The sequence below is a fragment of the Rhyacophila brunnea genome, unplaced genomic scaffold, assembly GCF_057557595.1.
Source record: "Rhyacophila brunnea isolate RB1 unplaced genomic scaffold, BYU_Rbru_1.0 scaffold_4, whole genome shotgun sequence".
Classification (NCBI taxonomy): domain Eukaryota; kingdom Metazoa; phylum Arthropoda; class Insecta; order Trichoptera; family Rhyacophilidae; genus Rhyacophila; species Rhyacophila brunnea.
The window spans coordinates 6,258,515-6,273,481 of record NW_028233068.1 but is presented as its reverse complement, the minus strand read 5'-3'; the positions used below and the strand labels follow the sequence as shown (position 1 = coordinate 6,273,481).

Here is a 14,967-nt window from a genome sequence, read left to right as displayed (position 1 = left end):
TAAATTTGAATGACACCACAACGCTAATTTTTAATGCTGAAATCATAATTTTTTAGTTGATTGATAATTATATTGGTTGAATTTTGTTTTCGATTATCATTGTTGTATTATCTTTAAAATTATTTAATAAAAGACAGTCAAGTCAAAACAGATAATGCAGTTACAGACTTTTACGTAGGTGTCGATATTATAATAATATTACACTGTTAGCAGTGCCAGAGCAACGTTATGTGTATTGTGTATGGCGACATCGCAATTTTCTAAATATAATCAGTAATATTTTTGCGCGATGGTTGGGTACGTACGCTTTGAATCAAAATGTAGGTATACGGTTCTGTGGCGCTCTAATATATTTATTTTTAACCCTTCACTGCATGATTTTTTGTATTTGAAAAAAAAAAACTTGGTGTAAAATGCCTTGTGAATGAAGGAAAAATAATATTTTTTTTTTCGAAAATTTAATTGAATTTTGTATGTTACTGCGTGGTATCACAGATTTACGACATTAGGAAATCTTACATTTCAGTATGACAAAAAACAAAACCAAATGATTACAATCATAAAACTAATATGCACACCTTATTATTTGATATTTTTATCCAATTTCAACATTCTGTATATTTTTTTTATTTATTTACAAATGCGGATTTTGTCAAAACTGTCAAAGCAGAAATGCATAGGCTATAATGCAGAAATGCTTTATTTTTTGAAATGTCAAAACAAAATCTGTAAAGTAAGATGTTTATGGTAATGCGTTAATTACATTGAGCTACTTTACGAGCTGCTTGTTGGCGAATTTACAATCTACCTGCAAAGTCGCCCAGTGTCATCATCGAACAAGCTAACATCAGATTGTAAACAATCTACCGAGAAAAGTTGAAAGCCGGTCAACTTTACAGGCTACACGCCGGCGTGTGGGCCTACTGCGTCTGCGCAGTGGAGCGTAGTAGCGACCTTCCGGTAAAAAACGAACTACGTTCTGTCAAAATAGTCGCTGTCTTGTTGGCTTCTCAGTGAATGGAAAATTTTGTGTGTCATCACAATCGCAGTAGCTGAATCGCCCGCTTTTAAATTCGCCAACAAACAGCTCATAAAGTAGCTTAATGTAATTGACGCATCAAACAGTTATCTAGGCATCGAAAAAGCATATTATTTGATAATATACACAGATGGCATTGGCTATATCGAAATAGTTTGAAATGTCGCAAATTTGTGATACTGTGCAGTGAAGGGTTAATGTTCTATATTTAAAACGATATAGGTATAGATGTATTAACTACAGTTGAGGCGAAGCAATACTCACACAGGCGCATTGTTTACGAACAGAACATCAACGTATACACATGTTGTCCTCTTTTCACTATAAGCGCAATAAGCAGGTGTAAGCAAGACAAATGGCTATTTCTTGTAGACGTTGTGCAATGCACGTTCCCTCAGAAATGCACCAATACACACACAATCTTTCGTATCTGTATTCGATATAGTTTGCCTCAACGCTGGCTGAGAGACCTGTAATTACATCTCTTTCATTTGTTGGTACATCCATCTCCTTGATATTCCCAAGCGCCGGATATATTGAAACCAGATGAAAAAGTATTAGAGAGCATAATATGCGACGAGATGTTCGATTTGACAGAGTTCTAACGGTCTAATGTTAAATGCATTTGCAAATATTGATAATATCTCTTTCACGTTAGAGGTACAAATGGCTTTTTGATATTCTGACCGCCGGATACACTGATACTTTATCAAAAAGTATCCAAGAGGATAATGTGCGAGTTAGTGTTCGATTCGATTGGTGTTGCACTAAATTGGCTAAATAATATTTTCAAATATCTAAAAATTAAATTATTATATAATTTTACATTACCCACAAAAATTAAAGTGACATTTTATTCAAAATACATTTTTTTTTACATTGAATATACTGGTAGTATCGGCATCTACCGACGAAAGCTGAAAGTTCTTAAAAAATTTTGAAACACATCTCGTATCTACTATGTGAACTATTCAACTAATGATAACTTGTAAATGCATAATTTTTTTGCCGCCAACCATTTGTCAGATTCATGTGAGTGATTTTCAACAAACCTCCCGTGAATACTTAACTAGCTAAAAGATAATAAAACTATCGATATAATTGGGAAATGCTGAATATAAGGGTTGTCGGTTGACCAAGATTATGTCTCATTTCAAAACCGAATGTAAATTCTGTAGCTTTACTCCAGAAACACAGGACATACAGATAAATCCATCTAAAAATATCAATGGATTGCTGATGATTAGACGCGAAAGCTGTCACTCGCATGGCCACATCGTAGCGCATGCGTGATAGGACGATTCGGTATATAATTACAGCGGTTTGCTGCAACTCACTTTACCCGTGCGCCAGTCTTTTTAACATGTACCAAAACTGTGCGCTTCCATGCAGTCACTCCTGTCTCCTCCGTTCCTGTCACCTTCTAAAATACGTAAAAGGGCGGTATTCAACAATCTCTTATCAAGTTTATTAAAGAAAACACCTGATTGCTAATACGCCTTGTTAATTTTATTATACCCATTGATAAATAGATATGAAAATCATAGTAAATTAACTATTTACTTGCTGAGAATGCTGGTATTGGAAATAAGTATGATTATGTAATAATAATTTATTATCATGTACTTCACATCTAAATTTGACTACATTATAGCACCCACAGCCCTACTGCCCACTTTTGTATCTCTGTTAGTAGTCAAATTTTCTAACCGCCCCCCGGTTCCACGGTAATGGTGATTTATAAAGTAGGGAAGTAACTTTACTTTATGAAATTTATAAAGCAGAGTTACAGCAAATGAAAGGATATAATATAATACTTTCCAAATACTTTGTCAGACTTTTGCTAAGTTTGGCAGAATAAATCTTTATAAAACAACTTACTATAGTTAAATCTATCTTTTTATTTATACTTTGCATACATATAAGCATGAAGTCTGATGACATTACATTTAACGGGGAATTCTATGAAAACATAATGTAAAGGTTTTTAAAATCCCTACCACCCACTATGAAGGCTGGAACGCCCACTAGTGGGCGGTAGAGATCAGATTGACTACCCCTGGTACATAATCACTCATTTGACATTTCTTCGTCTGACACATTCACTTCACATGTTTTATGTTTTGTCAAATGTAAAATATGTGAAGCGCAGAGCAAATTTACATGTGATGTTTTTGCAGGGAATGCAATTTTACGCATCTGAATAATGATTGTTAAGACGATGAATATTGTTTTCTTTCTAATGGATTCATAAATGTATGTACCCACATCTATAATTGAAATTATAATCAATGTAGTACTTATGCCACATAATTTAATATTGCAGCAGATGAAACTGGTCCTGATGTATGTAGATAAAATAACTACATGTTGTGTTTTATTTTATATAATACACTCTCTCCACACAGAACTTGATACTTACTGCTTTATAAAAATAATAATTTAATGTTGCCATTTATACAGTGTTCTAAATTCTTATAGATAATATTATTATGTACAATTCCAGTGCCATCTGTGCAAACTGAAAAGATATTTTTCTACTTCCCAATAGATTTTCAAACACAATAAACAAAAAAAAGACTTCACTGTTGTCATTGAAAAATAACTTGTACAGACAAGACATTTTTATTAAACAATACTGAATAGAATTTTTTTATTATTATTTTCCAGTCACTGTCAGCAAATGCAGTTTTGTAAACCACAGATTGTCATATCGGGGAGCGGCCATTTCGTTAGAGAGAGGTGTAGCAAGAGATAAAGCCAAGTCAAACTCTGGGTCATCTCATGCCGCCCGCTGATTATGATCTTAAATATATTTAAACTCACGTGAAGAACATATTTTTCCCGAGTCGATTCATGTGGGCCGATATTGAATGAGCATTCGTAAAAAAGTTTTATAGATATGGGATTTACATTTCGACTTAAAAAGATTTTGCATCACCTGTAATGGGCGAGCTCAGGATAATTAAATTAAATCTGACATTGATTAGCATCATTTCACAGTTCTCCGCTTGGGTCGTCGAGCAAAACTAAGTTTTCGATGTGGAAAATCATTTACCAACTTGTGTGCGAGCATTGAATTGTATTTCATAGCCTGCGGACAGGGTAGCGTGACAAAGTAATAAAATGTGAATGCAAACAGCAGGGTCAAGGCCAGAGTCAGGCGGGCGGCAGCGCGGTGGCGGGTGCAGTAACAGCGAGCGACACCCAGGCGGGTACGGCCACTCAGGCCGCCGGCAACCCCACGCAGCAAGCCGCCTCTGCTCAACACCAGCAACAGCAGATGTGGGCGCATTACGCGCAGGCCTACGCCCAACAGGTTGCAAACACTCAACTAACCTAATTAACAAATCCACCATAATGAATCTCGTCACTCTAGCTATTTAACCTTTGGTTCATGTGCTGCTCATAATTTTAACAGGATCATCTTAATCCCATTTCCTCTTTCACAATGTCAAAGGCCAGTTTTCGGCGGCGGTGTGTAGGTATATCAGAGAACCCCTCTAGATAATTCATGTATAATTTACAGTTGACTTTGAGGCTGTCTTTCATCTTCACCCGTTACCGTGATTTGTTCCAATGCTATAATCTCCGTTATATTTTAAGTATTCACTTCAGAAAAATCATCCTTGTAAATAACTCTAGTTGAATCAATTTAGTAATCGAGAGATGATCTATAGGAAGTCCAAATTTGGTGACAATGAGTTATTACATATTTTGAATTACAATTTTTCGTGCACTATTTCATTTAACTTTAACGTGATGTATAGCAGTAACTCATAATGTTTTAATGTTTTTGGAGATAATCAAACATTAGTCGGTTTTGATCGTTATTTTAAATAGGAATAAAATTGTTAATTTACATTCCAGTGTATCCAACAATATTTAGGCGGAATTACCCAACTACTGTTAATTACAAGTGTTACAAGTTATTACAGTGACTGAAGTGAAATTGTCTTCAATACAAATGCTGTAAACCAATAGCAACGTTAAACTCTATATTCATCACTCATTTATGTATATGGATCATCTACATCTGGTAGGCAGTCTTACCTGGCATGTTGCACTGCAGTATTAATTCATTTTGAGAACTGCATCAAGGGTTATATATTTAAATTATTATATATTTAAAAGGCTCCCCTGTACTGATTAGGAAATGTCACTATATATTACTTAGGTAAGAAAATTTAAGATTGCATTGTATTCTTTGCTTTTATTTATGTTTATTATAATTTATAATTAATTTTATAATGAATAACAACAAAAAATGTAATTTGAACCTCTTAGTAAATTATTACTGAAAACCAATGTTTAGCGGAATAACCCCCAAATCTTTTGCGTAGCTTTATGTACATAGATCTCTGGTATATTTATGCTTTTTAACTGGTCCACAGTGAATGAGGTAAACTATTTTTTTTTTTAATATTTCTGAATGCCAACATATAAGGGAAAGGCAAGTAAAATACCCAGGACTTGCCTTTTATATTTTTCAATGTACATAGTTCACGAATTTTCAAATAAATAATATATATACAAAATTATAAATTAATATTTGACCCATTGCGATGTAACGTGTAGCTACTTCAACAAAATAAATAGCCCTAGGCGGAATAACCACATTTGACTTTGACTACCTTTTTTTCACATTAACAGATCCAGATTTCAAACTGTAAAAAATAATTGGCATTATGAATAAACAGTTGACTTCTCTGGCATACAGAATTATTATAATCCAAGCAGATTGAGATGGGAGAGTGAACATGTTTTCTTAAAAAAAATTACAAAATGACCACAAAGAATCTTCTTTGAAATTATTTCTTGGCTATTTCGATCATGAATACTTACTTCATTTTACTAATTGCGAATCTCATTCCATATTTATAAAAAAACAGTCTTCCCATTACTTGTGCATGTGGGCAAATCATCACACATTATGTATAATTGATATAACATTATACAGTAAAACCTTGTTAATACGCAATCCATGGGACCGAAAATCGAAAAAAAATTCGAATTACGAATTATGAAATGTATGGGGGAAAAATATTTTTTTTTTGATTTCCATTAATTTTGTTTCCGATCATAGATGTGCCTACCGAATTGGGTCATAAAATGTCAGGATTATTTTTATTACCTTCATAAAATAAGTAATTTTTGATGTTTTAAGAAAAGTCTGCACAATTTTCAATGACTGGCTCATAAAATAGTGTACTTTATTACGATTTATTGAATATTTTTATATGCCAGGGACTCTGAAATCATTTCGAATTACGAAATTCAAATTAAAGGTATGGTTTTATATGAAAATAATGTTCAAGGGTTTTTTTTTCGGGAAAATTTCGAATTATCAGTGTTCTTACTAACGAGGTTTTACTGTATTAATAATATCCTGATTTTATTGTTAATTTTTGTAAAATATATCCGGTATTGTCATCAATACATTCATATAAATTGTTTTGCTATTCTAACAATGATCACTGAGCTTTCAATTAGACTGCGACAAATTTAACAGGAAGCGCGGCGAGCTATCAGTTGTCCAAAACCGTTGGCCTTCAAGTTAAATTTCTCATAGTCTAGTACAGCGGTCGGCAACCCAAATGCATTGGCGTGCCACTAAACGGGTAATTCAAAGTACTGGACACTAAGCGTGCCACTGAAAAAAACTATTAATAGTAATATAATAATAAACTAGTAAATCTATTGTAATACAATTTTATTTGACTATAATAATACACGCTACATAAAAACATCATAAAAATTACAATTGTTAAACATCAGTGACTCTCTTGAGTTTCAATTTTGGAAGCTAACACCTCAATATTTGGTTCATAGTTCGAAGTTTTTAATTTTATGCACATTTCCGAATTTCCTCCAGATTTCGATACGAGTTTATAATATATTTCATAATTTAGAATGTTTGCTCACAGTAGTACGTTCAATGATATTATTAATGGACGACGCACTCAGTACAGTAGCTAGCAAGTAAATTCGCGCATAGCGACATTCGCACGTGCATAGGTAGACGTCACGCAATATCCATTATGCGATATTACGCACCGGGAATTTATAGCAATATCAATTGTATTGTAATGGCGTTAGAACAGTGTTTCTAGTAGCAATGTTCATTTGAGCGAACCCGTTCGAACCGAACCATTCGGCAGACCCGACAAAAAGCATCGGGAATTTATAGCAATATCACCTTTATTGTAATGGCGTTAGTTATTAATGTCATTGAGCACGTTGTACCGAAAACACTTGAGAGTGATTGTGACTTTTTTCATACAATAAAATCTGTCTGGGGAGTCCACGTTTTGGTTATCATGTCAAGATAATTGTTTGAAGTTTAATTTCCAAATTTCAGAATTGTTAAATTCTAAATCAATATACCTACTCAATGTTAAAAAATTCAAAATATTTATCAATTTTGTAACTGCAAAATATATTTAAACTTGGGTGAGTGTTTTTGTAAATCCTTGAACCCATTTATACTTCTGCAAAATTGATATATAATCCATTATATCCGTTATTACAAAGCCATTCATTACCTACTTGAAGTGTTCACAAACTTTTTTAAATTTGGAAAATATAAAAAACTTTTAAATTACCGAAAAGTATCGAAAATTTTAATAAATCGTCAGTTTCGAGACGTTCCACCCAGTGGAACGCGTGGCATAGGTTGCCGAGCGCTGGTCTAGTAAGTATTGCATGAGGCACAATATTTTCCTATACATACTGATTTTCTGTGGCAGACTGGACAGTTTCCTTACTTATTGTTATCTTAAATCTATAATATTTGCCGAATATTATAACGAAAGTGGTAAGATTAAAAAAATACTTTAAACCAAAAATTAGTTTTGACACAGGTTAGGCCAATCCGTTTTTACAAACTTCACTGAATTACTGTTGGCAATTGTGCTTGACATGACAATAACTGTTGTGCTGACTATCTCTCCTATCTCATTCTTCAAGAGTAAGCGAGACGCGAGGTTGTCATTTTATACTACTATCTGACGGGTCGTATTGAAAATTGGAGCTCAAAATGAGAAGTTAGTTTTTTTTACCCTGGTATGTTCTCTATCGCTCTACTGCGTAGGCGCAAATCGAAAATAATCTTACTTGCGCGCAATGAGTCATCACAATTTGGAATCCTCCAATCTTGCTTGATTTATGCACGCAATCTTGCCAACTGCAGGATAATACATATTTCCCCATACATTTTCTTACTGTGCACAGTACATCCATGCACGTGTAAACGGGGTATAACGCTTATTATCGGTTTATTTTTTTTACATGGAACAGCTGATAAAAACAGACAGTCAATTCCTTCAGTGCAACAAGACCATTTGTTCATGAGAACACTTTTTTTTTTATCTCAAGGTCGATGTTTGATAGAGTTATCTGGGTGACAACTTTTAAAGACGATCTTTGCAAAATCCTGATCGTGTGAGCATCTTTATTGTGAGTTCTCTAATAGATGGTTACTCTTTTTTTTAATATTTATTCAGGATTCGGGCATAAATATATTTGAACTGAACTACTGAGGATTTGAAATTTAGTGGAAAATTTTAATGGCTAGAGCCACACTTCGGCACACCAGGTGAAAAGAATAGATGGCAAAACTTTTATCCTTTAGTGATAATTAATTTTAAGGAAACAATTTCGATTGATCTTCTTTCTGATTAATTCTTGTTTGCAATTGCGGCAGTGCATTCATTTAATTTCATATAATAACAGTTCCAAGAAAAACAATAAATTACACATACCGTATTTTTACTTGTGATATCCTCATTATTGGAGCTTTATTTGACATTGTAGAATGACTTTTAGGATAGCATTTCTTTTTGATGTAGAAGCTCACTTTCCATCCTGAAAGGTTGTCAAATTCACTGACACTTCATGCTTCCGATCTATCGTTTAGTATAATATAGACCAGGTAGTTGATTTGACATTCACAGCTAATAACCGACATTTTTCGGTTTGTGGCGGTGTTCTAGGGGTGCAATATTTCATTGTCCAGTCTTGCTTGATTCAAAATAATAAATTCCACTCATTATCGGCAATTGTTTTTAATGATTTTATCGTCAAACATGAAAACTAATATTTATCGCCCGGTTCTTTCCATGCCGTATCCATAATGTGACTGACAAATTGTTGTTTTTTGTTTCCAGAGTTACGGCACGGGTGCCATGGGTAACACTAATGTTTCCTCGGCAATAGCCGACAAGAAGTAGGTGAGATGAGGCGAACCCGTGATGAATAATTTTAAGTGACCTCTGACAGTGGTAATTTTATCTTGAATTGCTGAAATCTTAAGAGTATTTCCAGTTGACTTTTGTCAATATTGAATTGTTTTTCTATTTTTAGTAATAATTCTGTCTACTTTAAAGAGGATATTTCAGTATTTAGATTAAAATAAAGCTCTTATAGAATAGATGAGCCGTCAATGCTGCACGACCCGCTGACATGTAATCATAGGCAGTCGTGGATCGAATGCTGCCAGGATAGGACTCAAATTCATTCAAATGCAAATTGAATATTCTCTAATTCCGTATTTTCTCATCTGCTAAATTGGTCGCATAAAATGTTTGTGTAGTCATGAACAAATAAAAAGTTTCATGAAGGCATTCATATTTCTAATACGCACCTTGCAGAGTTATGAAAAGAATGCATTGAAAGGGTCAAAGTAATTTATTTGAAGTAGGTTTTTCTATTTTCAACCTAAATTGAGTGTTTAAAAGTATCAAACTGAAGGAATTGGGTGAGATTGAGATGCCACAAGTTAAACCTATGATAGGTTTAGGATTGAGTTTTATTTTAACACCTATCTTGGATTTTAAAATTATGTATCATTAAATTTAAATAATGTAAATAAGAACTAGTTAAGGCCTCCTGTAATAATATTAATTGCCTTTAGTAAATATTGACTGCAACATCATTGTGCTGAAAAACTATCTTTTTTTAATACGTACCATCTGACGAACGAATCCTGATAATTATGTTCCTTTTATGAGAAATCAAATTGTGTACATCCTACTGGACTGTATTATTATTAAAAAAATATTTCACTCAATAGTAAGTAATGTAATTGTCCGTATTTCTCATATAATTTTCCTATTATTGCCGTTCCACTGAACAATGAAGTAAATCGAATATTGTTGTCATATGTGCTTGTTGAAGGAGTAATCCCATTAGGTTATTTGCAACAAGCTCATTTGAATGAAACTCCGGTATTCCTTAGAACTAATTGGAACCAATCTTAACTTTGACAAGCGAATATTGTAATGAAAAATATGATAGACTTGACCCGACCATACAATACATTTAAATATAACAATGATTAATAGGATGACTTGTGACTTTTGGAGCAGGAAAAGTTGAATAATGATGTTTATCTTATACGAGATATTGAATGACAAATTAATTCCTTTATTGATACTCAAAAATTCATGTGTATTTTCAGTCACTTCTATATTTTCAGGGATCCAGTGGATCCCCAGAAATTGTATTTTATCAAGACAAATATGTACAAGTAAAATCGGTATACAAAATTATGTAGTTATGACAGGACCAGCAAGAAATCCAAGGGTATGCTGCAGTTAAATTTCAATAAACATCATTTACCATGTTTAAGTGGATAATATCCTATTATGTCATTGTTATTAAATTGTAATAATGTTTTGTCCCCTTACTTTTTTTACTGGGAGATGGGATGTAATTTAATTACATACAAAACATACTTCATCTTCTAGTAAACCGAATGCAGCAAGAGGTTAAAATCCAAATAATGTTACAATTATCTGCAAAAATCCTGTTTTGTTTGTTGGTTGGGTAACATTTTTAGATGAATTTTTAATTGCAACCAACCAATATCATTTCTGTTTTTTGTGCTTACTATTGATTTATAAGATATTGGATACAGGTAATTTATTGTTAAGATTATTCTGACTGTCTTACATTGTTTTGCTTCTGTAGATAATGTTTGATTTTAAGCTCTCACAAAGCCAACGACAATTAGACAAAAAAATTATTGCGCATTCAACTAAAGGTGTTCGATGCCTTTTCTTGCTGAAGGGAATTACGGATCATACATTATAGTCATTCACACTCATCTAGAACATTATTGATGTTAAAATCCATTTCTGGGACAGATGTCAAAATGGTATGCCTCCTTGTATTATAATCTGCAGCCAGCGGGTATTCTTCCGTGTGAATTTTTAATGCACCACATTTCCAATGAAAATTATTTTGTAATAATTCTGAGTGTTACTAGCATTTTAAAAAGCCATAGCACTACTCGGAAGTAATTTATTTTTATTTGGAGGTAAATAAATACATTTAGTACAAATTTAATGTGTGTAGAATTAAACTACTTTTAAATTTAAGCAGTTCCACCGTAATTGTTGCATTATTTTGTTGGACAATCTGAATTTACGGGAAATGAATAATGAAAATATCTGCTCGGAACCATGAAAAGAGTATTCGTAATACTGGAAGTTTAAAAATATAATTGGTGCTGTGTGAAAATTTTATTCCGATCATAGGTGTTTTGATGTAAAGGCAAATGAAGTGAATTCCAAAAACTGTTCACCTGCACCATTGTCGTTCGTAACTTTTTTGTGTCATTTATTATATATTATAATATACATTCTCTAAATTTAAAATCATATGTATACAAGATTGTTAAAGTGGAAAACTCACTGATTGACAGATACCTTACCTACAATAAATGGTTTCTTTTTTAAGTTTACACGAACATTATTATTGTATAAAAAGTGTTTTCAATTATTCATGTATTTTTATAAGGGAGTGAAATAACTTTGTTACAAATTTTTTTTTAATAAATTGTGATGAGAAATCTTTATTTGTGTTTTTAATTATTTATTATTCAGGTATTGGATTAGAAATTAAAATATAATTGAATAGTCTTCAAATAAATAACCGAATATGGGTCAAGATGCGACCCTGTTCGCAGCACTTGAAATTTTATTCTCACTGACAAATACATCGTCAATCTGACAAAGAGGCGTAAGTTAAAATTTGGTTGTTTTGAGTAAGAATGGAGAAATGTAGCTTATGTGATGCTTGCATACGTGTCAAAACGGCATATCTGAATTCAATCTCCGTCAAAAGATATAGAAAAACATATAGCTGTATATTCAGTTATTTCAATTAAATTTCTGACAAATAGCTGGAATCTAATATACGCCTCTTTGTCTAATAGCTTAGCGACATTTCTTTCGTTCCCGCCTTTAGTTTTGACGTTTCGCGTGTGGTAGTGATGCAATGTCGTATTCTTTATGTTTATATAACTATAAAACCAGTCTTACATCATAATAATAACTGATAGTTTATGTGTGTATATGTATGTTCGGCACAAGTCGGTTATGGGGAAGCCAGGCGGGAACTGCGCTAATTGTCATTGCCGATTTTGGCAAAAATTCATGAATAATTCAAGAATGAAAACCTAACCTAAACTAACCCAACCTAACAAATAATCCAGTATATCGGCTATTTTCAAAATGTGTTTACAGCTGGCTTCTCCATAACCGAATTGTACCATAGATTCAATTTGTATGATGTTTAACCAAGGTGATGCCGCAACACAAGACTGAAGGAAAACTATCTACAGCACAGTAACGAGAATATTATTAGTATTATAAAACCGAATTTGCCAGATATTAAGATACGCATCTTTGGGTAGTATTTGATCTCCAGCAGGTATTATACCTGTCTATTACAAAGAAGGTGCCATTTTTTATAAACGGAGATTGAACAAGTATAATTTTACAATATTGAATGTAGTTTCTAAGCGTTGTCAATGTTTTTCATGGCATGAGGGTATTAGTAAATGAGGATCCTCTGAAATAACTACTCTCTTTCAATAGTAAATCAAAAAATTCAAAGTTAAATGAACGTGATGATAAGGGGACTCAAAAAGTTTATCTTTTTGCCGATGGAAGTACCGGTCAAAATAAAAATTCAATTGTTGCATCTATGCCCGTACATCTTGCGCAAAATCCAAGAACGTTAAGAAATATCCGTTTTTTCGAGGCACTTCATCTCCAAAATGAACGTGATTCGGCACACAGTGCAATTTAAGTGCAGCTATTTCAAAAGCCGGAGAAGTTTTTCTTCAAACAGCTCATTCCAATATACATTCTGGCCAGAAGACAGCAACCATACGTCATCCATGCTATGAGTTTTGACGATTTTTTAGATTTAAAAGTTTTTCCAAAGATACGAGGATCCTTGGAATCCGAGTGGTTGAATTTGATTTAATGAAAATTTATTTTAAAACAAGCCATCTTGATAAAAAATACTGATGCATTTCTTTAAAACAGTTAACTCAATAAATAATAATTATCCAAACGATGTACAAATACATAAACTAAATAAAGTGCCATCGAAAATACCAGTTCAAAAATGTAGGAATTTGATTCACTGTGATGGAGATTATTATAAGAAATCTTATAACCCATTACCTCAGTGGTTCCCAAAGTTGACTGGGCTCCGACCCATCTAACAAAAATTTCCAATCTTGGGACCCACCTCTTAGCTGTCTTAGAGAAAAGAGGGCATTGATCCCCTAGTGGCGATTCGTGGAACTACTTAATGCTGTCTTATTTGTTCTAATTGAAATAAAAAAAAATTTTTTTTATAAGTGTTACCAATATGAATGAAAGACTGTTGAAATAACAAACACAACCTTAAATACCTACACCTGCAAGGTTTTTTTACAAAGTTATTTCAATGGGAAGGATGTATTTGTTTTTTATATTTCTTCATTACAGTTTTAGCATCAACTTTAACTTTAGTTACTTTTAATCGCAGTGAGTTTGATAATATATCCAATTTATTTCGGTATTTAGTTTTAATGTTAACCACAGCCGAAAATCCGACCTCACATAGATATGAGGTAGTAAAGAGGAGGAGGACTTTTATAGCTTCATCGAACAGGCAAGGATAATTATCAGCAACCGAGAGCCAGAATTTCGTTAACTGTTTACGATTGAAACTATTTTTCAGTGACGTATCTTCTGATACTTCTGATGCTTTTGTTGAAATACTAGTTGGTAAGTCGTCTTGAAATGGGTTACAAATCCAACGCAACAAATCAAACTTTTTCATCTCTTCCCCAAAATGTGATAAATGACTGGAAATTTCAGACAGTACGTTCATCTTAGGCTGCACTTGGTTTTCAATAATAAATGTTTCAAAACAATCATACTTGCCATTCTCAATACAACTTTTCCACAACATAAGCTTTTTCATGAACGCTCGAATTTTATCGTGAACTGCAAAAATATATTTTTTAATTCATGTATACAGTGGCGAGGGCCCACTCAATATTCGCTCACGACCCATAGTTTGGGAAACCGTGCATTACCTCATTAAAAGTTTAAGATAAAATTTTGTAAAACGTTGTAAAATCTATAGCTTTATTATTTTTTTTATATCAATTTTATTTAAATTGTTAACCAACTTTCTTCTTGGTCGTACACTCATGGCTGAGGATCGTGACCACTTTTAGCTTAACTTAATTTAACTTTGTTAGCTAATTATCATTTTTATTTTCACTTCCAGTTATTACACATACATGCAAGGGTTATAACGTCGCTTAAGAAACAACACAGCGGAAGTCAATTAATTAAAATTTTCAGGGGAAACAATAAACGTCTCAAAAAATTGAAAATTGATACCTTTTAACTTATTTTTTTTGTGTTTAGTTAAAAAAAATCATTTTTTCATTCAAAAAGAATTTTTCCATAGAAGGAACACAGTGTAGGATTTTTTTACCTACCGAATGTTCAAAACCGCCAAATGGGGACTTACGCGGTGTTGTTTCTTAAAAGACAATAAGTTGATATTATCATGTTGGATTCACGTATTCAATTATAATTATGGAAAAAATTTATCTATCTATTTTT

General features: G+C 32.9%; 1 protein-coding gene across 1 annotated transcript in view; it reads left to right on the top strand.

Annotated features, from left to right (window-relative positions):
* LOC147066758 (uncharacterized) overlaps window positions 1-11,898 on the top strand; it is a 63,220-nt gene extending 51,322 nt beyond the window's left edge. Inside the window, exons 25-26 of the mRNA XM_085954146.1 lie at window positions 4,182-4,358; window positions 9,208-11,898. Coding sequence (XP_085810272.1) covers window positions 4,182-4,358; window positions 9,208-9,270 — 240 coding nt within the window. The 3' untranslated portion in view covers window positions 9,271-11,898. The remainder of the gene's footprint in view (window positions 1-4,181; window positions 4,359-9,207) is intronic.
* The last annotated feature ends 3,069 nt before the right edge of the window (window positions 11,899-14,967 follow it).